This window comes from Onychomys torridus, chromosome 11, assembly GCF_903995425.1.
Source record: "Onychomys torridus chromosome 11, mOncTor1.1, whole genome shotgun sequence".
Classification (NCBI taxonomy): Eukaryota; Metazoa; Chordata; class Mammalia; order Rodentia; family Cricetidae; genus Onychomys; species Onychomys torridus.
In genome coordinates, this window is record NC_050453.1 from 33,780,440 (window position 1) to 33,807,317 (window position 26,878).

Here is a 26,878-nt window from a genome sequence, read left to right on the forward strand (position 1 = left end):
AAAGTGGACCTATCCTCTGCCTTCTATCCACATGTGCAAGACCACACACACACATATGCTCACACATACACACAGGGGCGCTTGCACAGGCATGCTCTCTCTCTCTCTCTCTCTCTCACACACACACACACACACACACACAGAGAGAGAGAGAGAGAGAGAGAGAGAGAGAGAGAGAGAGAGAGAGAATGAGAATGTAACAAAAGATAAAATTTAAAAAATTATAAAAAATAAATGTAAGCCTTCGTTTTTTTGTTTTGTTTTGGAAGTGAATTTATCAGCTGCATAGCTTGCATTTCACTTATATGATTTGTCGTGTATTCAAGTCTTTATGGAGTCCGTCAATATCTTCCTCACTTCATCCAAAAAAAAAATAATAATATGATTACAATTTGAGTTAATCTGAAATCTTCTAGTTACATTTACTGGTCATCTAGTTATCTGTTTCCCAGGAGTTACCTGTTTTGTGGTAAAGGGACAAATACTACTTGAGTCCTTTTTGGTGGACACAAGGAGCTTAAAGAATAAAGTGCAGATGACAGTCTTATCATTTATGCATGATGTGCAGCAATGCCATTAATTAAATTTCTTTTCCCTTCTTTCTCCCTAAGGTTCCTGGATGATACCTGAAGGTTTTCCTACTGAAGGGAAGAAGATGCTTCCTCAAGCAGTAACAGCATGCCTGCTACCGCAAGTCCCTGTGATGCTCTTTATTTCACTATGAATCTCCTCAGGCAGCAGATGCCAACAGTGGAGAAGGGAAGCCTAGTGAGGGTGATTCTCTTGGACATTGTGCTATCAGGAGACATTTGACTTATTGTCCTGGGTAGTCTTCTGTAGGACCCTATTGGACTGGATCTTCATGACATTTGGCAAAATAATTTGACAGTTCAGCCAGATGTATCTTAATGTCTGTGATCTTTGTACAGGGAGAATGATGCAGTTTCTGCTGAGGTATTGCAGACAAATCAGAATGTCAGAAGTAGTAAAAAAAGATAAGGAAGTGCCCATGCTTATTGTGTCTTGGTGGATTTGCTACACAAAGCTTTAAAAGAATACTTTAAAGGGCTTAGTTGATGCTAAGATACATTCCCTCTCCGTTTGTGAGTATGGTATGTACACCTGTAAGTTCTCATTTGTGTGTATATATGAGGGTGTGCATACACCTATGGTTTCAGTTTTCCTAGTTCTAGGATTTACAAGTATCCATGCCCAGCTGGATAGTAATCTATTTTCTAAAACTTCAGTTTGGCAATTTTCAATGATGATGCATTCAAGCAAGTTGTTAAATTAAAAAAAAATTTGGCAAAATCATTTCTTTTTTTGTCTTTTCTTTTTTCTTTGCTTTTCTTTTTTAGATAGAGTCTATGTAGACCATAGAGGTATGCCTGCCTCTACTTCCCAAGTACTGGAATTAAAAGTATGTGCTACCATACCTGGTCATATGCTTGTGTCATATTTTTATGTTTATTTCTTAGATGAATATTTTCTTTTTCCTTTTCTTTCTTTCTTTTTTGGTTTTTCAAGACCGGGTTTCTCTGTGTAGCTTTGGCTGCCCTGGAACTCACTTTGTAGACCAGGCTTCCCTTAAAGTCAGAGATCTGCCTGCCTCTGCCTCCCAAATACTGGGATTAAAGATGTGTGCCACCAACACCCAGCACTTTTTCTTTTCTTTCTTTCTTTCTTTTTTTTCTTTTCTTTTCTTTTCTTTTTTTTTGAGACAGGGTTCTCTGTGTATCCTTGACTCTCCTGGAACTACCTCTGTATACCAGGCTGACCTTAAACTCACAGAGATCTGCTTGCCTTTGCCTCTTGAGTGCTGGGATTAAAGGCATGTGCCACTACTGCCAGACTAAAATGAACATTTTTTTGCTAGTATTTCTAAAGAGTAGATTATGTTACATGAATATTAATGGAAAAATTTATATTTGAAAAAGCAACTATATGTAAGTAAGTACCATTGTCATTTAATAGCATTTGAACTTCAACTATGTAATATTTACCAATTTGAAAAATGCTGAAATAAAGAAAATAAAGTTAACAAAACTCTATAGTAGTTAAGGAATCTATCAGGTTGAGCTGAATCCCCAGGGGAGTCTTGGTCCTGGAGGAGATGGGAATGGAGGGGAGGGGCTGGGAGGAAGGTGGGGGCAGGGATGGGAGGGGGGAGGACAGGGGAACCTATGGCTAATATGTAAAATTAAAACACAAATATAATAAAAATATCCCTCAAAAAAAAAAAGAAGAAAAAAGTTTGTAGTGTATCTCTGATTTCAGATATCTGTGTACATTCCAACTCCACTAGCAGCAGTCAGAAGCTCAGTTTTGTGTCTAATGTTTTCTGTAGATACTTTGTGTGGAAACAATTCTACAGTACTGTTTGTTTAATAAACCTTTGCCTCCCGCAGAAAAGTGCCTATTTTAGATTGTTTTTGTGTGTATATGTTTTAACAGTGTGCTATGTATTGAGGTGTTTGTCCATGGCATGGATTTTTAATTTACTTTATGTAATTGGTTATATAGCCAGTTACATAGTGCTCTAAGAACTGATGTTGATAATTACTGTCTCTGAACTTTACCTTACGAATCCTTGCATCACTTCTGTTCTGTTCACTGACTCTAGAATTCACACATAATTTTAACCTTTTTGGTGGAAATAGCAATTTGTGAGACATGCATTTAAATTAATGGGCTACATTATAGTTAAATTTGAAACTTAAGCTGACATTTTTGATTTTAGCTCACCTAATGATTCTCTCTGGGTCAACCTAAACACATTTTATTTGTATTCATTTGAATATAAGTTTTATGTTCTTCAATGTGTTCATAGCACCTAGAATGTTACTTTGTGCACAGAAAATGCTTAAAAATTTGTTTAATGAGTAAGTTTATTGTTTTAATTGTGAAAGACTTGAGGTTTCTATTTATTAATACCAGTTCTTTACTGCTTTTATTATTTTCACTTGTTTATACAAGATCATGAGAGACAACTAAGACACTGCATCATTATGAATGTTGTGCTATAAATATGCCTCTTCTGTTAATATTAACTATATGTGCATGCAGGGCTATTTCTATAGAACTGTTAGCATTACAGTGTTAAGTAGTTGATTTAAGAATTGATTTGATATTAGAAAAGTAGTTTAGGGTAACGAATAATTGGTGAAAGTGCGACTATAAGTTTGAAGACTACTTGTTTTAAAATGTAGGATGCATATTAATGCAGGAAAACGTTAATTCCAGAATGTATGAATTAGACAGAAACAGAAAAATGAAGTAGCATATTTCATTTGAAGTAACAGATTCCATGTTTTTAAGTGCTGAGGTCAATTGTAGCACCTTGTTTATACTCAAGGCACCACTGAGCTACAATTGCAGTTCAAAACTTCTTCTATTGAAAGGAGTAGTTTTGCTTTAAGAAAATTTAAAAAACAGTGTTTCCTAGATTAATATGTTCATTGATAATTTGACTTTCAAATTGAGAAATTTGTTAATAATATTCAGTAAAATCTTACTTGCTTATCCTAGCATGAGGTATTGAAAATAGGACCCTTGTTTAGCTTTTCTCACCATATTTTTATTGTTATGGACCCAGGGATAAGAATAGCTTCTGGTAAGTGTTATATTTATAGTTCTTTGCCACTTTGGGAAAAATTCTGAGTAATAAATAAATATGAAAATACAAATATAATTTCATAGTTACTAGAGTGACCTAATGCTAATAGAATAGATTCAAATATTTTCATTACTTATCCTGGAAATCTTTTATACTCCAACACCTTGAGTGAAAACACTGAAGGCTTTTCAAATCTTGTTACTATAAATACTATATGTTGAAAGGGTGTAGCTTCAATGCTGTAGCTCAGTATCTAGCTTGTTGAAGCTAAGGGAATCCCACAGAGAAATGGAGGATTTTAGCTAAAACCTTGTTTGTGAATATTCACTAGGAAGACGTAGCTACCACCCTCATTTTTGCTTTCATTGCAATATTTTGTAGCCTAGAGACATTTACAAATGAATATAGCTTCTTTTGTGAACTTAAATTAGTTCAGTTTTGTCTTCTTTTTGACACAGGTTTCTGTAGCCAAATTAGCTTTGAACTGGTGATAGTCCTTTGAACTGGTGTTTCAGCCCTTCTAATGCTGGGAGTACAGATGTGATCAACCATACCTGGCTTTAAAAAAATACTTATTTAAGATGGGCAGTGGTGACACAAGCCTTTAATCCCAGCACTTGGGATGCAGAGGCAGGTAGAGGCAGATAGAGCTCTGTGAGTTCAAAGCTAGCTTGGTCTACAGACTGAGTTCTAGGACAGCCAGCTAGGGCTACACAGAGATACCCTATCTCAGAAACCCAATATATATATATTTATCTGATTGTATGTGCATCTATGCACTATATGCATGCAGGAGCCTGCAGATGTCTGATGAAGTCTTGGATCCCCTGGAACTGGGATTACAGACAGATGTGAGGTGCCATGTGGGTTCTGGGGACAAACTTGAGTCCTCTGCAAGAGCAAATGCTCTTAACCACTGGACCATCCTGGATTTTTGTTTTAAAAGTTCATGTTTATTAACTTTTTAAATATCATAGTTTAAAGAAACAGCAAGAATATTTGAAAGACATCTATTAAGTTAACAATTCTTTCTTAGTGAGACTAGTATTGTTTCTACAATACTAGTAGACTACATTTGGGCGTATTTATGTAGTCTAGGTATGCACATAGGCATTAATTCATTGAGCCTGAGTCTCTTCTTTACTACTCTGTGGAAGCAAATCATTGATAACAGAGAACTAATCAAAACAATGCAACTTTCTTTAAAGGTCCTCAAATCAGCACTCTAGACTCTACCCAGTCACTTTACTGGTTTGCAGAAAGAATTGCAAATACCTGTTTGCTTGTTTTGTAAGGTTATTCAAACTATTAAGTGGAGTAGTATGTATAAACTGAGTTTGTCAACAAACTCACTGTATCTGAAGCTGTATATATAAGAGATTTGTATTGATTGATGATAGCAAATAATACGTTTCCTCTGACAGAACAATCGTTCATGTATCTGGCACCCAAAAGACCCCTGTTGTTCATATTGGGGAGAAGTTGCTTTGATAATAAAATAATGTGATACATTCTCCCCTCCCCCCCCAACAAATGGTATGTGTAGTACAGTTAAGCAGTTTTTTTGATGGGAATGTTGCATTGTCTTAATTAGATTTCAACTGGGAAAACCTTTTCAAAGAAAATATTCCCTAATAATGAAATGCTCTGTGGTTCTCAAGGTATTTTTTTTTCTGGTTATGTATTTTGTGTATCTTATTAGTGAGAGAGGTTCTGAATCACAGTTAACAGTGCCAACTCACTGTCATTCCTGAGTGGACCTGAACCTGGTGCTGGTCTTCATTCTCAGATCTCAGTTCCTAGCTGCAGTTCTTTAATACTAGTTCCCTTCTGATCTCTAGGGTTTATATTGACAGTGTTTACTGGAATCTTAACTGTGTAGGTGTAAAAATACTCATCATACTTGAACTTAACTTTGTGAAATGATGCATTACTGTCAACTTCATATACTTAAACATTCTATGGAATTAGTGTACTTTTTGAGGAATACTTTGGCAGTATTTTTTCTTGGATTCATGCTAATGAAGGTCTTCAGTATAATAATTTAGAATTAGGATGATCTGCATTTACTATATATGGTTAGTTACCTACCACTTTTAATGCATAATTGATGAAAATGTTTTTATATACTGTCCAAATGGTTGATAGATGCTTACACTATATTTACTTTCTGTACTAAAGAAAACTGTGGGTATGGAAAGTTAGACTTGCAAAATGGGAGAGAAGGATATCATGGTTCATTTACTGCTTTGGTCTAATTACATTTCCATTTCACTTTTTAGGTAAGCAGAATTTTATATAGTTTCTGTACTGCATTCAAACGTTCTTCCAGACAAGTGGCTGATGTTAAAGATTCAATCATCCCAACCCCGGACAGTGATGTGTTTACCTTTAGTGTCTCCTTGGAGGTCAAAGAAGATGATGGAAAAGGAAACTTTAGGTGAGACTATCTGAGAAGAATAATCTGAAAAGAAAGTTAGCATTGTACCTGGAATACAGTATTGCTAACATGCTTTCTAGACACTAGATCCTGTTTGTATAAAGCTTTAGATAGGTCAGGAAATATTTGGATGGTGAATGATTACAGTTCACTATTCTCACACTTCTCAGATAGTCAAACATGTTTCTTAATGATTAAAAGAATCTGATGCTATAGAACATTAAAATCATAAAAACAGGGCACAGGCTGTAATTTTGTCAGCCATGGAGCATCACTTTTTAAAAAAGTGTTAATTTATTCTCCATTTAATTATTTATTTATTTTTTTTGATTGATTTTGAGATGAGGTCTCATTGTAGCATAGACTGGACTTGAACTCTCTATGTAGCTGAAGCTGGTCTTGAACTCCTGATTTTCCTGAGTCTACTCCTGAGTCCTGGGATTATATGTGTCCCTCCCCATCCCAAACTAGTTAATTTTTCTTTGTTGTATTTGTAGGGAAAAATTTACAGGTATTTATATACAGTTTTTCTCCTTCAAAATAATTTTTCACTAAATTATTTTTTAAAATTAAATCTTTAAAAAGATGTATTTATTTTATGTGTATCATTACTTTGCCTTTGTGTATGTTTGTAAAATGTACATGCCTGGTGCCTGGAGGTCAGAAGGTGGCATTGGATTCTGTAAGACTGGAATTACAGATGGCTGTGAGCAGTCATGTCAGAGTTGAACCCAGGCCTTCTGCAAGAGCAACAAGTGCTCTTAACTGCTTATCCAACCTTCTGTCCTTTTATTGAAATATTCTTCACCAAAATTATTTTTAGTGGTTGCTGTTAGCATACCATATGGTTTGGCCATCATTTAACCACTTCCTTCTATTATACATTAACATTTTTTTTTCCAGTTCAAAAGTGGGCAATTAATAGGAAGTGGCTATCTATAATCACCTATATACCTTAACAGTGTATTTAATTTTTTAGTTTTTACCTTTTTTTTTTTTTTTTTACTTAGTTTTTCAAGACAGGGTTTCTCTGTGTAGTTTTTGGTGCCTGTCCTGGATCTCGCTTTGTAGATCAGGCTGGTCTCGAACTCACAGAGTTCCTCCTGGCTCGGCCTCTCGAGTGCTGGGATTAAAGGCGTGTGCCATGGCTGCTGGGCCTATTTTTTACTTTTTGAGACAGTGTCTCACTCCATAGCCCTTGAACTTGAACTCGTAGAGATCAGCCAGGCCCTGCCTCCCAAGTGCTGGGATTAAAGAGAGACGACCACACTCTGCCTTTAGTGTCTTTAATTATAACAATAATTTCTAGCTAGTTTATTTGTATTTTTGCCAGTAAAAAAGTGAATGTCAGATTGAATAAGTTGCTGGAAGTGTTTTTTTTTTTTTCTGAGAAGACAACCTGTATTTTAAGTTTTATTTGTTCATCATGAGAATATCTACTTTATCTTTTATTAGACTTTGATTAATTAACTTGCTATATATGATCTGTATCTTTTTGTCCACCTTTTATTTATATTTACTTAGATACATAGTCTTAAATTTTTGATGTTTAGAAGAGTAAGGTGTTCCTTACTGGTATTTTCTTGGTTTAATTATGGTACAAGTGCTTATAACTATCCAGCAAATGAACCAGAATGTGACAATCTTTAAAAATTAAATAAGCAGTATTTGAAAATTTGTTATAATTTAAAAGCTGAATTTGAAATTATACTGTGTTTTCATAATTTTAGATACTACATTTAACCCTGATTGAAAGATAAAAATATAAGGCTCTTATAGTCCATGTTCAAACTTTCTAGAAGTTTTATATTACTGGTTATAAATTTTTTTTATTTATTTATTTTTTCTGAGACAGGGTTTCTCTGTAGCTTTGGAGCCTGTCCTGGAACTTGCTTTGTAGACCAGGCTGGCCTCGAACTCACAGAGATCCACCTGCCTCTGCCTCCCAAGTGCTGGGATTACAGGCGTGCGCCACCATTGCCTGGCTCTGGTTATAAAATTTATTGTTTTCTGCTTATAGTGAGGAGATTCAGCATGACTTAAGAATATAGTATTCTTGCTGGGTGATGATGGTGCACACTTGTAATCCCAACATTTGTGAGGCAGAAGCGGGCATAATTCTGAGTTCAAGGCCAGCCTCATTTATACAGTGAGTTTCAGGACAGCCAGGGCTATACAGAGAAACCCTGTCTGGAGATACAAACAAACAAACCAACAAAAAATATATAGTGTTCTTGTCTTAATACTTCGTTGTTTTATTCTCATTTTAAAATGTATTATTTTATTCTACTGTTATATTGCTAATTTTTTCTTTTTGAATATTTCAGTCCTGTTCCTAAGGATAGAGAGAAATTTTATTTCAAAATAAAGCAAGGAATAGAGAAGAAGGTTGTGATTACAGTTCAGCAACTTTCTAACAAAGAATTAGCTATTGAGAGGTAAGCAGCTTGTTCTTATGTCCTAGCTCTTACTGGGATTACCATTGTTAATGTGTTTCAGATGCCTGGTACTGAATCTCAGCTGTACTGCTCACTCTGCTTTTCAGTGTATCTTATTTCTAACTGTCCCGCCCCTCCCACCTCACCCTCCCTCTTACCTTCTGCTGCCCTAAATAGCCCCTCTTACTCTTTAATCCCTTTTTGTTCATATCCTTTTCTTTTTGTTAACACTTATTTACATTGAGGAAAATAAGTTATTTTTTATTTTCTATATTTTAAAGCTTCTGAAATTTCAGTAACTTAATGGAAAAATGTGTATGTATCCATTCATAGGAATGCTTTTAAGTAAATAAATGTTTTAGAGGGCCAAAAAATTGTATATAAAGTAACTAACATAATCATTCCTCTTAAAATTTCATTTTAGATGGCAATTATTATTTATAATGTAATATAGTTTTAGTGGTTGACCAAAAACAAAGAGAAAAATGGGACAAAAATATGAATAGAGAAATTGCTGGAAAGTTATTCAGATGGTTAGCAAACACATCTAAAGTCTCAGTTTACAAATAAATAAGATGCAAATTAAAGGAACCATGTAATAGCCAATTACAATATGAAGTAAAGGTGAGGATAGGATAAAAAGATATTCTTATTTTGTTAATGGGATTATCAGGTGTTGTATACACTCAAAAAACCAAACCAAGCCAGGCAGTGGTTGCATTGGTTGCATACTCCTTTAATCACAGCACTTGGGAGGCAGAGCCAGGTGGATCACCGAGTTTAAGGCCAGCCTGGTGTATAGAGTGAGTTCCAAGACAGCCAAGGGTACACAGAGAAATCCTGTTTTGAAGAAAAAAAATGAATGAACCAATCAACCAACCAACCAACCAACTAACCAACCAAACAAAACAAAGCAAAGCAAAACAAAACACCCCCCAAACCCTACAGTGAAACAAAAGCAAAAAACAAACAAACAAACAAACAAAAAACCAAACCAATCTGGTAACACAGTGATAAAAAAGACCTATAGTTGGATATAGGGAACTTATAGTATTGAGTACCACTGTCCACAGATATATATTTGTTTGATGTGTGTGCGTGTCTGTGTGTGTGTCTGTGTACATGTGCATATGTGTTTGTGTGTGTGGAGGTCACAGTCTCAGATGTTGTTCTTCCTCAGGTGTTGTTTACCTTTGTTTTTGAGACAGGGTCTCTCATTGGCCTGGGCTGTTGGTTATGCTAGGATAGCTGACCAGTGAGCCCTAAGGATCTGCCTCTCTCCATCTCCCCAGCCTTTGTATTACTGGTAGACATTACCACACTTTTTTTTTTTTTTTTTTTTTTTTTTTCCAAGACAGGGTTTCTCTGTGTCATTTTGTTGCCTGTCCTGGATCTTGCTCTGTAGACCAGGCTGGCCTCGAACTTGCAGAGATCCTCCAGGTTGTACTTCCTGAGTGCTGGGATTAAAGGCATGCATCATCACTGCCCGGTTCCACACTTTCTGTTTTTTAATAGAGAGGGAGAACAAGGAAAAAGAGACCATGATAAATGAAGACCCCATGGGAAATGGAAGAAGCAAAGTGCTAGAGAGGTTCCCAGAAATCCACAAAGATACCTCCACAATAGACTACTGGCAATGGTTGAGAGAAAGCCTGAACTGACCTACTCTGGTGATCAGATGGACAAACACCCTAACTGTCATGGTAGAACTCTTATCCAATGACTGATGGAAGCAGATGCAGAGATCCATGCATGCCCAGGCCCCAAGTGGAGCTCTGGGAGTCCAATTGGCTAGAAAGAGGAGGGTTTGTATTAGTGAGAATTGTTGAGACCATGATTGGAAAAAGCATAGGGACAAATAGCCAAACTAGTGGAAACACATGAACTATGAACTAATAGCTGAGGAGCCCCCAACTTGATCAGGCCCTCTGGATAAGTGAGACAGTTGATTAGCTTGAACTGTTTTGGAGGCTCCCAGGCAATGGGACTGGGACCTGTCCTTAGTGCATGAGCTGGCTGTTGGAACCTGGGGCCTATGCAGGGACACTTTGCTCAGCCTGGGTGAAGGGAGGAGGGGACTGGACCTGCCTGTACTGAATCTACCAGGCTGAGCTGAATCCCCAGGGGAGTCTTTGCCTTGGAGGAGATGAGAATGGAGTGGGCTGGGGTGAGGATGGAGGGGGCAGGAGGAGGGAAGACAGTGTAATCTGTGGCTGATATGTAAAATTAAAATTATGAAATAAAACAAAATAAATAAAAATTTTTAAATGATTTATTTTTATTTCATATGCACTAGTGTTTAGCTTGCATGTATATCTATATAAGGGTGTTGGATCCTCTGGAACTGGAGCTTCAGACAGTTGTGAACTGCCATGTGGATGCTGGGAATTGAACCCAGGTCCTCTGGAAGAGCCATTTCTCTAGCCCCTCCCCCCCAATTGAATTTTAACCTTGTTTTGGGGCTCAAACTCAGGTCTCATATATGTGCTGTAAGCACTTTACTGACTAAGCTATCTCCCCAGTTCCAAGGATATGGATATATGTTATTATATATATTAATAACATTAATATATTAAACATTTTTTATTCATATGAGTATTGTGTCTGCCTTTACGTCCTTGCACTACATATGGCAGTGCCCAAAGAAGCCAGAAGAAAGCATCAGATCTCCTGGAGCTTTAGTTAAAAGAGGTTGTGAGACACTACGTAAGTCCTGGGAACTGAATCCAGGTCCTACTGCTAAGTGATCTCTCCACCTCCAACGATATATATTTAAAACATGGCTATTAATAAAATTGTTTGCAGTGGCAAAACTTGAAAGGTCTAATGTAGTCTCAAAGAGTGGGAAATCAGAGATGATCAGGAGAAAGAAAATTCTGTTCATCAAGAATATACACTAGGACTATTCCCTCAGTTTCCCCTTCTCATTCTCTACACTGGGATGAGGGTAGAGAGTAGTAGAGGAGCTGGATTTTGGCACTCTAACCACCTCTGTTCTAAATCTTAGAAAAGGTGTCTGGTCACAGTTATTTGCAGCTTTTCTCTCGAAGGGACTTAGCTCCATTTTATTCCCATCTTTGTAGCCTGTCACTAATTTCAGGTAACAGAAAAATGTCTATTTCTCATTTTGATACATGGATTTGTATGTTTTTTAATTGTTTAGTTTGGCCAGCTATAAAAATGTGTTTCAGCAATTTTAATGCATATGATTTCATATTTAACATCTTTGATATTGTATATGTTTTACAGTTGGTAGCATTTTATATTTGTCACCCTTTGGTTGTGATATTACAAAATAGCGATGAGTCTTAAAATTGATGAAAAATAGCTGGAGAAAAAGTACTTTAATATTTAGCATTATAACCCTAAAAGAATATGATATGAATTTATATGTAGCAGCCTTTAATTAAAATTTTTTGGATGAGCATTAGATACAGAAGATACTCATTTGAAAGTAAGTTCAAACTTAGAGAATAATAAAAAAAAAGAAAGTACCTGCAGAGACATTTAAACTTTGTAGTCAGATTTACATATTGGTAGAAAACCATTTGCTTTTTACCTCCTCCTTTCTTTTTTTCCTCTCTTCTCTTAATTCTTCCCATGCACCCATGTACACACGCACACATACACACACATACATACACACACATACACACACACACATACACACACACACACACACACATACACACACATACACACACACACACACACACACACACTTGTTTTTTTCTGACAGACTTGGACTAAGTTACATATAATATAGCCTTATATCTCTAAATATTTAAAATTGCATTTCTCAGAATGCAGGTATCTGTTACATACATAATCCTAGTATGCTTGTCAGCTTCAATGAATTTAGCATTCATATAGTACTTCTTATATCATCTACCACTTGTTGTCTGATTTTAACATTTAACACAGTAGTATCCTATTTTCCAGTTTGGGATTAATTCTAGGTCTGATGTTGCATTGAGTTGCCATATGTCTTGGACTTTCTTTAATCTGGACATTTACACAGCCTTTCACTATCTTTAACACGTGAAATAACTGAAGAATATATCCATTTACTCCCTCATCCCTTTTTGAGCCTGGGTCTCTTTAATCAAAGCTGGTCTTGAACTCACTGTGTATCAGATGACCTTCAACTCCTGATTCTATGGCCGTAATCTTCAAATTTGGTACTATAGGCAAATGACAACAATTCTGGCTTCCTTTACCTATTTGGTGTTGGGAATTGACCCCAGGGCACCATGTGTGCTAAGCAAGTATTTTGCTACTGAGATATAGTCCAGGCTCCCCTCATTTTTTAAAATTAAAATATTTAATTATTAAATTTATTTCTTTATTGTGTGTGTCTATGCATGTGTGCACTCACGCACATGTATATTTGTGTACTTGAGCGTGCCATAGTGTGTGTGGGTCAGCTTGACTTGGTTCTCTTCTTCCACATGTGGCACCCAGGGATTGAACTCAGGGCAGTTGGTGACAAACACTTCTATCCTTAAGCCTTCATACTTGAGCTTCCCTCTTAATATAACATTGTTTATTTTGGGTTTGCCTAATACTTCCTTCTGATCTGAATCAGACTGTATATGAGTGATACTGTGTGCTTCTCTAAGTACTACGTGTGGAGTTGATAGTGAGCTGTTCTTTGCTGGTCATGGGAATTTTGATTCCAGTCAAGATGTCTGATTTCTTCACTTACTTTTCCCCACTTCTAACTTGTAGCAGTCTGTAAAGGGACATTTTAAGACTTCAAAACAAAACAATCCCCAAACCAACCCAACCAACCAAAAAAACCACAAACACCCCTCCCAACCATCCCCCAAACTCCCAAACACTGCTACTCATTAAATTGTTTTCTTTGACTTAGATTCATTTATGACTCTTTTCTGTTTTAGTCAGCTTGAATATTACCTTGATGAATATGTTTGGAATAGTTGAGTGCCTAATTTTCTTTACTAACTTGGTTAAACATTTACATATACATTTTAAAAGAGATAGAAAATAATTTATGAATGTTACTTTTGACTATTAAATTCATAAAGTAATTTTATTCACTCTCCTCAGAAACGTTCAGTGTCAGTGTCTTTGTCATCTCATAGGCAACTTAGAGCACAAGCATTTTTTCCTAGAGCATATCATCTCAACTTTTGCTGCTTGAATTACTTGAGAGAAACCTTTCGTGTTACTATGTTATTATCAGTAGATACTTTCCAAAGATATTTATCCATGTCAGGATAGTTGTTTTTAAAAGTAATTGTATATATTACCACCTAATATATTGCTTTTATTCTATTTCTTTTTCTTCTTCCTCCTCTTTTTGTGATAGAGATTGAAGCCAGAACCTTGCAAAATGCTAGACAAGTACTACCCATGAACTGTATTTCCAGCCCCCCATTATTTATTTATTTAATTTTGAGGCAGGACCCCATGTACCCCACACTGAGTGTGAACTCTGTACATAATTAAACATGACCTTGAACTTATTGATCTTCCTGCCTCCACCTCAATAAGTTCTGGGATTACTGGCAGGTGGCACTATGCTATCTCTTCATTATTTTTTTAAATTAAAATTTATTTTGATTTGTTATGTGTATGAGTGTTTTACCTGCATGCATGTATATGCACCATGTGTGTATGGTGCCACAGCTGAAGGTATCTGAGCCACCTGGAATTGAAGCTGCAGAAGGTTGTGAGCTGTCATGTGGGAATTGAATCCAGGGCCTTTGGAAGATCATCCAGTGTTCTTAAATGCTGAGCCATCTCTCTAGATCCCCCATTTTTTAGATTTACTTACTTTTATTTTATTTATATGAGTGTTTTACCTTCATGTATGTCTTTGTACCTTGTCCATGCAGTACTTGAGGATGCCAGAAGAGGGTACTGGATCTGTTTGGAACTGGAGTTACTTATACTTGTTAGTGGCTGTGTGGGTGCTGGGGATTGAACCCACATACTCTGGAAGAGCAGTTAATTCTCATAACCATTGAGCCATCTCTCCAGGCCTCTATTTCCTCTTATACTGATAAAGAGAAGTTGTATATGTTAGATACTGTACAAATTTTATCACAGAATGATTATATTATATTATTTTACTATAGCAATAACTTTTATTAGTGTGTATTATGTGTATAACATTTCATTCATTTATACAGTGTACTTCTACCATATTCCCTCTCTGTTCCCTTTTCCTGCTGCCCTCTCATCTTGTTTTCTCCCCTTCTTCCAAATGGTTCCTGTTCTACTTTCATGCCACTCCCACTATAGATTACGTTTTCCTAATGATGACATATTTTTTATGGTTGAATAAGACTCCATTATGTACATTTTATTTATCCATTCATCCATTACAGGCACCTAGGCTTTTTCTATGATGTGGTTATTAGGATTAGTGCTGCAGTAGGCATGAGTATGCAGGCTTCTCTATCGTGTCCTTCATTTCTTTCCAATTCTACACTAGAGTGGAGCAATAAGAGCAGATGGGAGTTCTGTTTCCAGTTTTGTGAGGCACTGCCATAGTGATCACCATAATGGCCGCACTAATTTGCATCCTCAAATGTGAATGAGGAATTTACACCTCAACCCTCTCATCCTTGCTAGCATTGTTTGTGTTCTTGATGCTAGCCATTTATTTTAGCTGGAGCAAGATGGAATCTCAGTGTAGTTTTCGTTTGTATTTGCTTGATAACTTAAAGGATGCTGGTCTTTTTTTTTTCATGGATTTATCGGTCATTTGTACTTCCTTTGAGGATAATTCAATCAATGCATTTGATCATTCATTGATTGGATTATTTGTTCTGTTTTTTAAGTTTTAATTTTTATATGTTTTGAAAAATAATCACTTAACAGATGGATAGCTGGTAAAACTTAGTTCCATTCTGTGGGTGTCTCTTCATGCCAATGCTTGTCACTATTGCAGAATCTTTTTAATGTGTGCAGTCTCATTAGTTAATTCTTGCTATTATATTCTGGTCTATTAGAGTTCTGTTTGAGAAAGTCATTGCCCATCCTCACATCTAGAAATGTTTTCTGCATGTTTTTTTTTTTTAATAGCTCAAAATTATACGGTCTTTGATCCATTTTTGAATTGATTTTTCTATTAGGTGAGATCTTGATGATAATCTCATACTTTTAACTATGGGTTATATTTAGCAATGGTTAATAAATCCATGCTAAATTATTTGGTTCCTTTTTCATTTGGTTTCTTTTTGGTAGCTAATCTTTGTAGTATGCAAATGGGAATTGGTTTGGGATTGCTTTAGGTTTGCCCAAACAGTGCTTCCTTTGACAGAGTTAAATATCTGTGATATGGGAGATTTTGTAAATACTTAGTTTAATCTATTTTGAAAAGAAACAAACCTTGCTATTAAATGTATTTAATGCCTTTATATCACAAACTGTAAATGGTAGAATTGAATTATCCAGTAGATGGCAGTCTCATCAAGAGAATTCTTAACACTTTTTAGTCTTTACTACACAGCTACTAACAAAGTTACTTTGTAGTAGAAAGACAGTTGATGTGAAAGAATATACTTTAGATTACATAATTTGAGCATGTCTTGTCAAGGAGAAAATAAAATTTATTTAAAAATAAATATATAAAAAATAAAAATATAAAATTTCCATCACACCTCAAAGTTGAAAGAATAATATATTGAACCCTAGGTACACTCAGCACCTATCTGGAATTCTGATTATTAAGTTTTTTGAAAGACTTCAGTTTTTATTAGGAAACAAGTTACTAATTTATTTCTTTGCACTCAAGGGCACCTCATATATTGATATTTCATATATTGATATTGATATTCTGCAGTTGTCTCTCTCAATCCTTATCAGAAAGTACTATGTTTATATCAGCTTTTAGAAGAGTGCTTGAAATAAAGAATTTTAGAGTTAGTTACCCTTATTTAACACTTTTTCCTCTGAGCACTGTTCTAGGCACTGTGACCTATGAATGTAGGTACTACTATGTTGTCTCACAGTTGAGGACAGTGAGGTATGGAGGTTTAATACCTTATCTGTGGTCAGATAATTTTGAGTTGAGTCTGTCTACTACTATAATTCATATTTCTACTTTTCCACATCTGTTTACAAATTCAGATAAATGAATGTTTAAATTTTATTGCCTTAAACGTATTGCAAATAAAATACTGTATTTAAGAGATATGAGAACTGCTCCCTGTCTCAAGAATTTCTACTATTTTTTACTTTTCTGACTTACCCATGTTAGATACGAAATTTAAAGCTTTAAGAACTGTCCGGCGGTGGTGGCACAAGCCTTTAATCCCAGCAGTAGGAGGCAGATGCAGGTGGATCTTTGTGAGTTCAAGGCCAGCCTGGTCTACAGAGCCAGATCCAGGAAAGGTGCAAAGCTACACAGAGAAACTTTGTCTCGAAAAACAAAACAAGCAAACAAAGAACTGGACACAAGATAGAGAACACAAATAGTAATTGTTACATTTGTACTTAGTTTTTGATAGCCATGAGACAGTTCAATTGTTTTGACAGCACGGGAGAAAGAAAGATGCTATTATGATTACTACAATTGTGTATATGATGGAGCAGAGGCTTAACCTGGCCAGAAACTAGAGCCAGAACTTAACTGAGGCCATCTGGTTTCTGAGTATTGTATTAAGGATGGAATGTAATAAGATCTTGATTATATAGTAGGCTTAAAATTAATTGAAGAAATGAGAAAGATAACTAAATTGGTCATCTTTTGGTGAATTTCAGAACGAACTGAAAGTGAGACCATAAATGTTGGGGCACTCAAATAATTTTTGAGTGATTTCAAATCTACCATGCTCTGAGAGAAAAGCTAAGTGATTTATGGAACAGAAAACTAACAGTAACAACTGAGACAGGAAAAGCAAGGTGATTGTTGACTTCTATGAGGTACTGAAGAGCTGCATGTTAAAATACCTTGTCAGTTATCAGGTCAAGCTCTTCCATTGCTTCCAAAGCAGAAATGATCATTTCTGTTCATGATCAGCTGACCTTTCCTCAGGTTTAAGTATTACCATGTGTAGAAATATGATGGCATGTTTTCCTGGACTCTTCATATTTCTGGGGATTTCAAAGACTGTATTTATCATTTAAAAATATTATTATTAATGTACTAAGATATAGTATTATTATGATATATTATAATAATATTATATAAAATAATATGTACTATATTATGAAATACTATTGTAAAATGAATTGTTAGGTCTTATTAATAAAAACAAACCCGGAGCCAGGTATTGGGGTGAACGCTGGAAGATCAGCAAGACAGAAAAGTCTACAGCTAACTTCACCTCACCAACTTCTCAGCCGATCCTGTTTCCTGAAACTGGAAGCCTCTGAGTCCTCATCTGGAATGGATCTCAGCTGAACTGCTGCTAAAAGCCTAAAAGCTTAACCAGGCTCTAGTTCCTGGTCCTCACACCTTATCTACCTTTCTGCTTCCTGCCATCACTTCCTGGGATTAAAGGCCTGAGTCACCAGGCCTGGCTGTTTCCAGTGTGAACTCACAGAGATCCAGATGGATCTCTGCTTTCAGAATGTTAGGATTAAAGGTGTGTGTGCTACAGTTTTCTGGCCTCTATCTAGTGGCTGTTCTCTTCTCTGACCCCAGATAAGATTATTAGGGTGCACACCATTTTGGGAGACACAATATCGCCACATATGATAATCATTATAGTGTTAATTATCACCCACTTGGTTGCTTTGAGTAGATTTTTCAGTTTATGCTCCATGATCAAAAAATGAGAAGAGTTTTTTTCCCCCATATTAGTTTTTGAAGAGTTGTTTTTTGTTAAGCATTACTCTGTATTTTGCATGAAACAGTTCAGACAAACAGTGCTCCATACATTAGTAGATGGGATGCTTTATAATTTCCTAACAACAAGAAGTGTCTAATGATGGTAATTTTAGGCTATGTGGAAGGGTATTTGGAAAGAAAATTTAATTCAGAATATTACTACACCATTCTGTTTCCAGAGTTATCTTATTGTTTGGTGTGCTAGCTAAAATGAATTAATGCTTCAGCAGCCTGAGTACAATGATTAGCTTTGCTGCAAGCTCACCATTCAGTTTGCACTAAGAACTGACATTGCTAGAAAAGAAGGATTTATCTGAGTTACTTTTTAAAATTAATATTTAACTTACCATTTTGAGAAAGTACATATAATGGGAGTACTGGGATATTTCTGTACATGTATAAATTTTGTATCATAATGCCCATCCACCTTTGTTCTATCTAGCACCTTTCCCATCTCTGTTGTTTTGTATTAGTGAGTCTATATTCCCATTGCATCCCTAATAAATTGAGGTAGAGACTTTTGTGGACTCTTGTATCACATCTACCTTATTTTTTGTGATGTGGTCTGTCACTGAATCTGAACCTCTTGAGTTTGGCTAGGTGGACTGAGCGGTGATCCAGTTTGTCTCTACCACTGGGGATTACCCTCCAGCACTGGGATTACAGATAGGCTGTCATATTTAGTTTTTACAACTGAGGTTCTCAATGCTTGCATGGCAGGCATTTTGCACTATCTCCCTAACTCTGTCTTGTCCCCCCCCCCCCTTTTTCTTTTCCTTTTTTTCTTTTTTTTTTTTTTTTTTTTTTCGAGACAGGATTTCTCTGTGTAGCTTTGGTGCCTGTCCTGGAACTCACTCTGTAGCCCAGGCTGGCCTGGGACTCACAGAGGTCCTCCTGCCTCTGCCTCCTGAGTGCTGGGTTTAAAGGCATGCGCCACCACCACCTGGCTCTTTCTTTTTTTAAAGACAGGGTCTTTCACCAATCTCAGACTTGCTGATTAGCGTGGCAGGATGGCTACAAGATATTTGCCAGTCTATATTTCCTAACTCTAGGGTTATATGTTTGAGTAACCATGCTACACACACACACATGTATGCATGCATGTTGAACACAGGTCTTCATTCTTGCACAGAAAGTATTTCACCCACTGAGTTATTTTCCTAGCTTTTGTATTTCATTTTTAATGGTAGAGTAATATTCCATGTGTAAATATGCCACATTTTCTTCACTCGTTCATTGAAGCGCATCTGGATTGGTTAGTTCCTTAGTCTTGGCTATTGTTAATAGTGTTACAATAATATGGAGGTGAGAGAGCATTTTTAGTATAAAGATGTAATCTTCTTTGGCTATTCATTCATACTCTCCAAAACCTTCTCTCTTATATCTTCATTGATGGAACTGTGGGACTATATGGTAATTCTATGACAATTGTACTAATTAATATATATGTCTGTATATATGTATATGTACATATATAGTAAACAATTATACATATTTAAATAAATATATGAGTTCCCATGTGCCTACATCCTCACTAGGATTTGTTATTTTGTTAATTACTTTTTCATTAGCATGTATTAATTGTACAAAATAATAAGATTCCTTGTCTTGTTTTAGAAATGCATGTGTAGTGTGTTTTAAAAAATACTTTTATTTTTCAGTCTCCTTATCCAGTCAGCCTCCCAGCCCTCCTTCCCCTCTGGTTCTCAGATAGTCCTCTATTACTTTGATTTCTTATTCTTACTTTCAGTTTATAGTCTACATATGAGAATATGCTATGTTTATATTTTTTATTATATTTTATTAATTATTTGTGTGTATGCATACATAGGCACATGCCTTGCCACAGTGCATGTATGGAGGTCAGAGAACAACCTGTGGGGAGTTCAATCTCTCCTTTTACTCTATGGGTTCCAGGGTTTGAACTCATATTGTTTGTTTGTGTGGCAAACACCTTTACTCACTGAGCCAACTTGCCAACCTCTGTATTTGTCTCTCTAACTCTGGCTTATTCACCGTAACATTTGTTATTTTGCTATATGGCACACTTTCATTTATCATTGTGCTTGAATAAAACTATAGTATGTATATGTGCCATATTTTCTCTTTAAATTTTTTTTTTTTCGAGACAGGGTTTCTCTGTGTAGCTTTGCGCCTTTCCTGGAACTCACTTGGTAGCCCAGGCTGGCCTCGAACTCACAGAGATCTGCCTGGCTCTGCCTCCCTATATTGGTGAAACTATTAAAGCCACTCCACATAGTTAAAAGGGAGGTTTATTTTGTGGGGTAACTTACAAATGAAGGGATAGGTTGTAGGGTCTGGTAAAGGTATGGCGCAGTCTGGCGGTGTTCTCTGGAGAACTCTGCCGTCCAGCGTCCCAGAACCAGGAGAGAGACCTCCTCTCGGTCCTGGATCTTCTGCTTCCTCCTCCGCCCCACCTTGTGGGCGTGACCATTACAGAAGCCTCAATGGGGGTTGGAACTTCCAGGCCAGTGCTGGGATGGCTATCTACTACATCTCCCCCTTTTGTCTAAATAAGAAAGTTCTAATCTGAGTGCTAGGATTAAAGGCGTGTGCCACCACCGCCCAGGCTAAAATTTTTTAATAACTTAATTTAAATTAATCAATTATTTATTTGATATTCATTGGTGTTTTGCCCACATATATCTGTGTGAAGGTGTTGGATCCTCTGCAACTGGAGTTAAGAGACAGTTGTGAGCTGCCATGTGGTTCCTGGGAATTAAATCCGGGTCCCCTGGAAGGGCAGACTAGTGTTCTTAACCACTGAGCCATTGCTCTAGCCCCTATACTGCCTTCATTCATCCATCAGTGGACACATAGGCTGATTTTATAATTGGTTATAGTGAATAATAGACCTGAATGTGCAGCTATCTCTAGTGTGTGTTGATTTAGGATTTTTTTTTTCTGTAAATACTCAGGAGTGGTATAGTTGGATTAGATAATAGTTTAATTTTTAGTAGTTTGAGTAGTCTCCATGCTGATTTGCATAGTGGCTGTACTAATTTGAATTCCCACAACAGATTCTGAGAGTTATTTATCCCTCTGCATTCTTCCTAGCATTTGTTGTTTGATTTCTTCATAATAACCATCTGGCTAGAGTGAGATGGAATCTCAATTTATTGTAGATTTGCACTTCTGTAATAGCTAAGTGTGTTGATCTTTTTCTCATGTAATTATTGATTATTTGCACTGCTTACTTCGTTTTCCAATTTATTGATTGGGTTATTTTCCATTTTTAGGTGCTTGATTTTTTTTTTTTTTGGTGTTGTTTATATATTCTGTATATTTTTTTCTGGCAGATGAACATCTGGCAAAGGTCTTTTTACAACTTGTAGGCAGTCTCTTTATGCTGGTAATTATTTCCTTTGCTATGCAGAAACCGTTTAAATTTAATTTTGATGTCTCATGTACAGTCCATGCTTTTAGGTGTCAAGCTGTTAGAGTCATATTCAGAAATTTTTGCCTCTAACTATACCACTTTTTTGTTTGTATTTGTGGAACACATTATTTCACTTTTTGTAGCTGCCTAGTTTGGAACTCATTATGTAGACCAGGATAGTCTTAAGCTCACTGCAGTTCTCTTGTCTCAGCCTTCTGAATGCTGGGATTATAGGCATCTTCCTTTGTGCCCAGATGTATGTCTACATTTTCACTTCGTTTTTGTGGGGTTTTTTTTTGTTTTGTTTTTTTTTTTCAGTGCAAGCTTCAAGCTTTCAAATCTTACATTTAAGGCCCTTGATCCATTTTGACTTGTGTAACTTCTGATTTATAATTTTAGTTAATAGTCTGGGGCAGTCATACATTTTAAATTTTAAAAAATTTATTGAGACTTGTTTGGTAACCTGATATATGGTCAATCCAGGAGAATGTTTCATGTGATGATAAAAAAAATGTATATTCAGCAGCTATTGGATGAAATATTTTCATATGTCTTCATTAAGTTTACATGTTTGCTTGTTAAATTTCTGTTTAGCTCATCTGAGTATGTAGAAAAGTGGGAGCCAAAGTCTGGCACATATGCTGTACTTGAGTATCTCTCTTCCTTTGTATTTAATTGTTCTTGCTTTATGTATTTGGAAGGTTTCATGTTTGGAAAATATGAGTTTATACTTGTTGCATCTTGTTGAACTGTACCTTTTATTAATAAATAACAAGCTTCATTATCTGTTCACATTTCCTTAATGTTTATCTGATATTGTTGCTATTCCTGCTCATGTTTTCTATTTTCATTAGCATGATTTTTTCCTAGCTCTTTACTCTTAACCTGTGCTTACCTTTAGCTATAGCTGGTAGGCAGCATGTAGTTCAGTGGTTTCTTTTTCCTCTTTAAAAATTCATTCAGCCTATTTCTTTTGGTTGGTGAATTTAATCTACTCTTGTTCTATGTTGTTCATAAGTATAACATTTCTTTCATGTTGATAACATTCTGTTTGTTTTGTAAAATTTTGTTCCTTCCATTTTTTTTTAGTATTTTTTGTGATTAGGTAGTTTTCTGATTTCCATTCAATTCACTTTCCTTTTTTAGATGTATCTGTTGTTCTAGTGAATTTTATCCATTTGTTGGGTTGAATGATATTATTCACCATTTCGTTTCTGGTGTTGGATTCCCTAAAGTATTTCTTACCATACTGTTCTGGTGGTAATAAATTCCTTTTATTTTTTGCTTGTCTGTGGATTTCCTTTAGTTTTAAAGATAATTTTGTTTGGTGTAGTATTTTTTTTTCCTTATGTAGTCCGACTCTTACCTTTCCATCTTCTGACTTGTATTTCTTTCTTCTCCCCTCCCCCTCCAGAGCTGAGGACTGAACCCAGGGCCTTGCACTTGCTAGGAAGGCACTTTACCACTGAGCTAAATCCCCAATCCCCTGATTTGGGTTTCTATTAATAAATATGCATTAAATTTGATGGACCTTCCATTAGATGTAACTTGATATTTTTCTTTTGTTTTTAGGATTGTAACTTTGTTTGATATTTGAATATAGTATATGTCTTTATGAAGCTCTATTTTTCTATTTTAGTTGCATCTGGCTGAGGTTATTTGTGCTTCTTGGATGTTTATGCCTAAATTTGATGATTGAGAAATTTTCATCCATTATTTTGTGAAACTTTTTTATTGCCCTGTCCCTTCTATTCATCTTCTGGAATCATCAGGATCCATAATTATGATCTGGCAGTGTGTTGCATTAATTTTTCATTAGTTTTTTTTTCCATATCCTGCAGTACCTTTCTAATTTCTTTGTGTTATTTGTCTAAATTCTCTTACATCTCACTGAGTTTCTTTGGTAGCATTATTTTTCATTTATTTCAGATTTCTTTTAAATTAGGATCTATTCCTGTGTAATTGTTGTTTTCCTTTATAGGTGCCATGTTTTCTTATTTCTTTTGTTCTTATGGTTGTCACCTGTGCATTTGATATGATGTTCATTGTTTCCAATTTATGAACTAGATTCCTAGAATTACAGAGCATGGATAGTTCTTCATACTCACTAGGAGCAAAGTTGAGTAACCAGCTGCCATGCCAAGGTTAAGGGGTGTTATGAGACCTTCCCTAGACCCTTTCCAGTCTATGTTTATTGGGACTGTGACCTCTGGTTCTTCCCTTTATAGAGTTGGGACTCCATCAGAACCCCTTAGGTCCCTATACTCAGACATAGGTAAGTCAGGGGTCTTGTGGCAGTGTCTACAATCCTCATTGGAAATAAGTGTCATGGCTGCTACTTCAGAGACAAGATTCAGGAGGGGTTTTCCCAACCTGGGTCCTCACAAGTGTAAAGGTGGGATATTTTAGAATCTAAGTCACACTAAGGAGTTGCGGGAAGCAGGTGGCCCTTGAGCAGGTTGGTTGGGACTTTACCCTGATTTGGCTGTGCAAGTTATGATTGATAGAGAGGAGAGAAGTGAAGACTCCAAAAGTCCAATTTTAGGTAGTAGTGTACTTCACTTTCCTTTGAATTGCTAACCACTCTTGCTACTGCATAAAAATTTCAGTATATCTGTATCATAGTTTTTCCTCTAGACTGAGGCTGTCTGTCCTTGAAATTGCTCACTGAACTAGTATGGGGAAGCCTTTGGGACCCAAGGATAGAATGCAGCGGATTCTACTGAAAGCTTAGACAGTAGGATCCTTCCTAAGACATCTGCCCATTACAGCACAATATGAGAATGTTTGGGATGGAGACCTTTAGTACCAGCTTGCTATGAAGAACCCAGGTCTTTATTTTGTATGTTTACAAGGTACCTGATTCTGTTCTTGTGAATATTGATCATATACACTCTATCCCCTTAAAGTAGCACTTGGTGGGGAGTTTCTTCCCTTCCTACAGAGCTGTGTAGCTCTCAGTGATGGAGTATGTTTCTCTTATTATTTTAATATCTATATTTTGAATTTCATCTGGTTACCTGCCCTTATTGTTTCAGTCCAGCCCTTTCCGACACCCACGAATTGGACGTGCAGCTATGCATCTAAATAAAGCAGGAAAGTGCTACAAGGTCATTACTGGAAGGCACTGATTGATAACAGATGATACAGAGTAACAATTAAGACCCAAACACTTAGAACTTTAGTAGAATAATTCAGAGATGTTTCCATAATACCTACTGCTTCAGTGCTTAATTTGTGCTGTCTGGCTTGAGCAAAGATATACAATGAGAAGGGGAAGTGATAAGTGTCATACCCTGTAGCCTGAGTAATTGACAGATACCTTTCCTTGTGTTATTTCCTTCTCCTCCTCTTCGTCTTCTCTGGCAGTTTACTTATTTATTATTTTACATCCCTGCTGCAATTTCCCCCCCTCTTCTCCTCTCAGTTCCTCCTCCCCATCTTCCCTCTGTTCCCACTCCCCAATCCACTCTTCCCTTTCTGTTTAGGAAAGGGCGGGTCTTCCATGAGTATCAACAATAACACAGCATATAAAGTTACAATAAGACTTAAGGCTCCCCATATATTAAGGCTGAGCAAGTGACCCAGTATGAGGAGTAGGGTTCCAAAAGTTAGTAAAAGAGTCAGAGACAGCCTCTTTTCCTGTTGTTAGGAGTCTCACAAGAGTACCAAGGTACACAACTGTCATATATATGCAGAGTGCCTATATCAGTTCTGTGCAGGCTCCCTGGTTGTTGGTTCAGTCTATGTAAGCTCCTATAAGCCCAGGTTAGTTGATTCTGTGAGTTTTCTTGTGATGTCCTTGACCCCTCTGGCTCCTACAATCCTTTCTCCCTCTCTTCTGCAGGATTCCCTGAGCTCCACCTAATGTTTAGCTGTGAGTCTGCATCTATTTCCATCAATTGCTGGATGACGCCTCTCTGATGACAGTTGGGCTATGTACCAGTCTGGTCATAGGAGATGGCCAATTTAGGCTATGTATCCGCTATTGCTCGGTATCTTAGTAATGGTCATCCTGGGAGATGCCTTTGTACCAGGCTTTTACCTGACCCTGAAATGCTTCCCCCCTTAATAGTCTCTTTCAGTACTCTTCTCCTACATCCCCCTCCCAATCTGACTGCTCATGTTCCCATCCCCACCCACCCTCAGTCTACCCACAAAATCTCTTCTATTTCCCCTTCCCTGGGAGATCCAGGCATTTCCCCCCCTTCCTATAACCCCTCTTTGTTCCCTAGTCTCTTTGGGTTGTGAATTGTAGCATAGTTATCCTTCACTTTACAGCTAATATCCACTTATGAGTGAGTACATACCATGTTTGTCTTTCTTGGGCCAGGCTATCTCACTTAGAATGATTTTTTTTTTCTAGTTCCATCCATTTGCCTTCAAATTTCCTTGTATCCCTGTTTTTAACAGCTGAGTAATACGCCATTGTGTAAATGTACTACATTTTCTTTATCCATTTCTTGGTAGAGGGACATCTAGGTTGTTTCCAGGTTCTGGCTGTTACAAATAAAGCTGCTATGAGCATAGTTGAGCAAGTGTCCTTGTGATATGATTGAATATCTTTTGAGGTAGATTGATTCCCAGTTTTCTGAGGTACTGCCACACTGACTTAGCCATTCTGACAAATATAAGGTGGAAGAAATTTCAGAGTTGTTTTGATTTGCATTTTCCTGATGATTATTGATTGCTGAATGCTTTTTTTTTTTTTTTTTTTTTGGAGACAGGGTTTCTCTGTGTAGTTTTGGTGCCTGTCCTGAATCTCGCTCTGTGGCCCAGGCTGGCCTCAAACTCACGGAGATCCACCTGCCTCTGCCTTCCAAGTGCTGGGATTAAAGGCATGTGCCACTGCTGCCTGGCCTGTTGAATACTTTTTTAAGTGTTTCTCCGCCATTTGAGATTCTTTTGTTGAAAATTCTGTTTCAATCTGTACCCCATTTTTTAATTGGATTATTTGCTTTTTGATGTCTAGTTTCTTGAGTTCTTTATATATTTTGGAGATCATCCTTCTCTTGGATGTGGGGTTGGTGAAGATCTTTTCTCATTCTGTAGGCTGCCATTTTGTCCTATTGACAATGTCCTTTTTTTGAGTAAAAGATTCTTAATCAAAATTACCTGTGAATTGTTCTTTTAACAGAATAGTTTTCTGTTATGGTTTGATATTATTAAAGTC

At 36.6% G+C, this 26,878-nt stretch overlaps 1 protein-coding gene across 1 annotated transcript in view; it reads left to right on the forward strand.

Annotated features, from left to right (window-relative positions):
- The window catches only part of Rabgap1l (RAB GTPase activating protein 1 like), a 560,245-nt gene that overhangs the window by 50,477 nt on the left and 482,890 nt on the right, over positions 1–26,878 (forward strand). The window contains exons 6-7 of the mRNA XM_036203001.1: positions 5,899–6,056; positions 8,384–8,494. Of these exons, the coding sequence (XP_036058894.1) occupies positions 5,899–6,056; positions 8,384–8,494 (269 nt within the window). The remainder of the gene's footprint in view (positions 1–5,898; positions 6,057–8,383; positions 8,495–26,878) is intronic.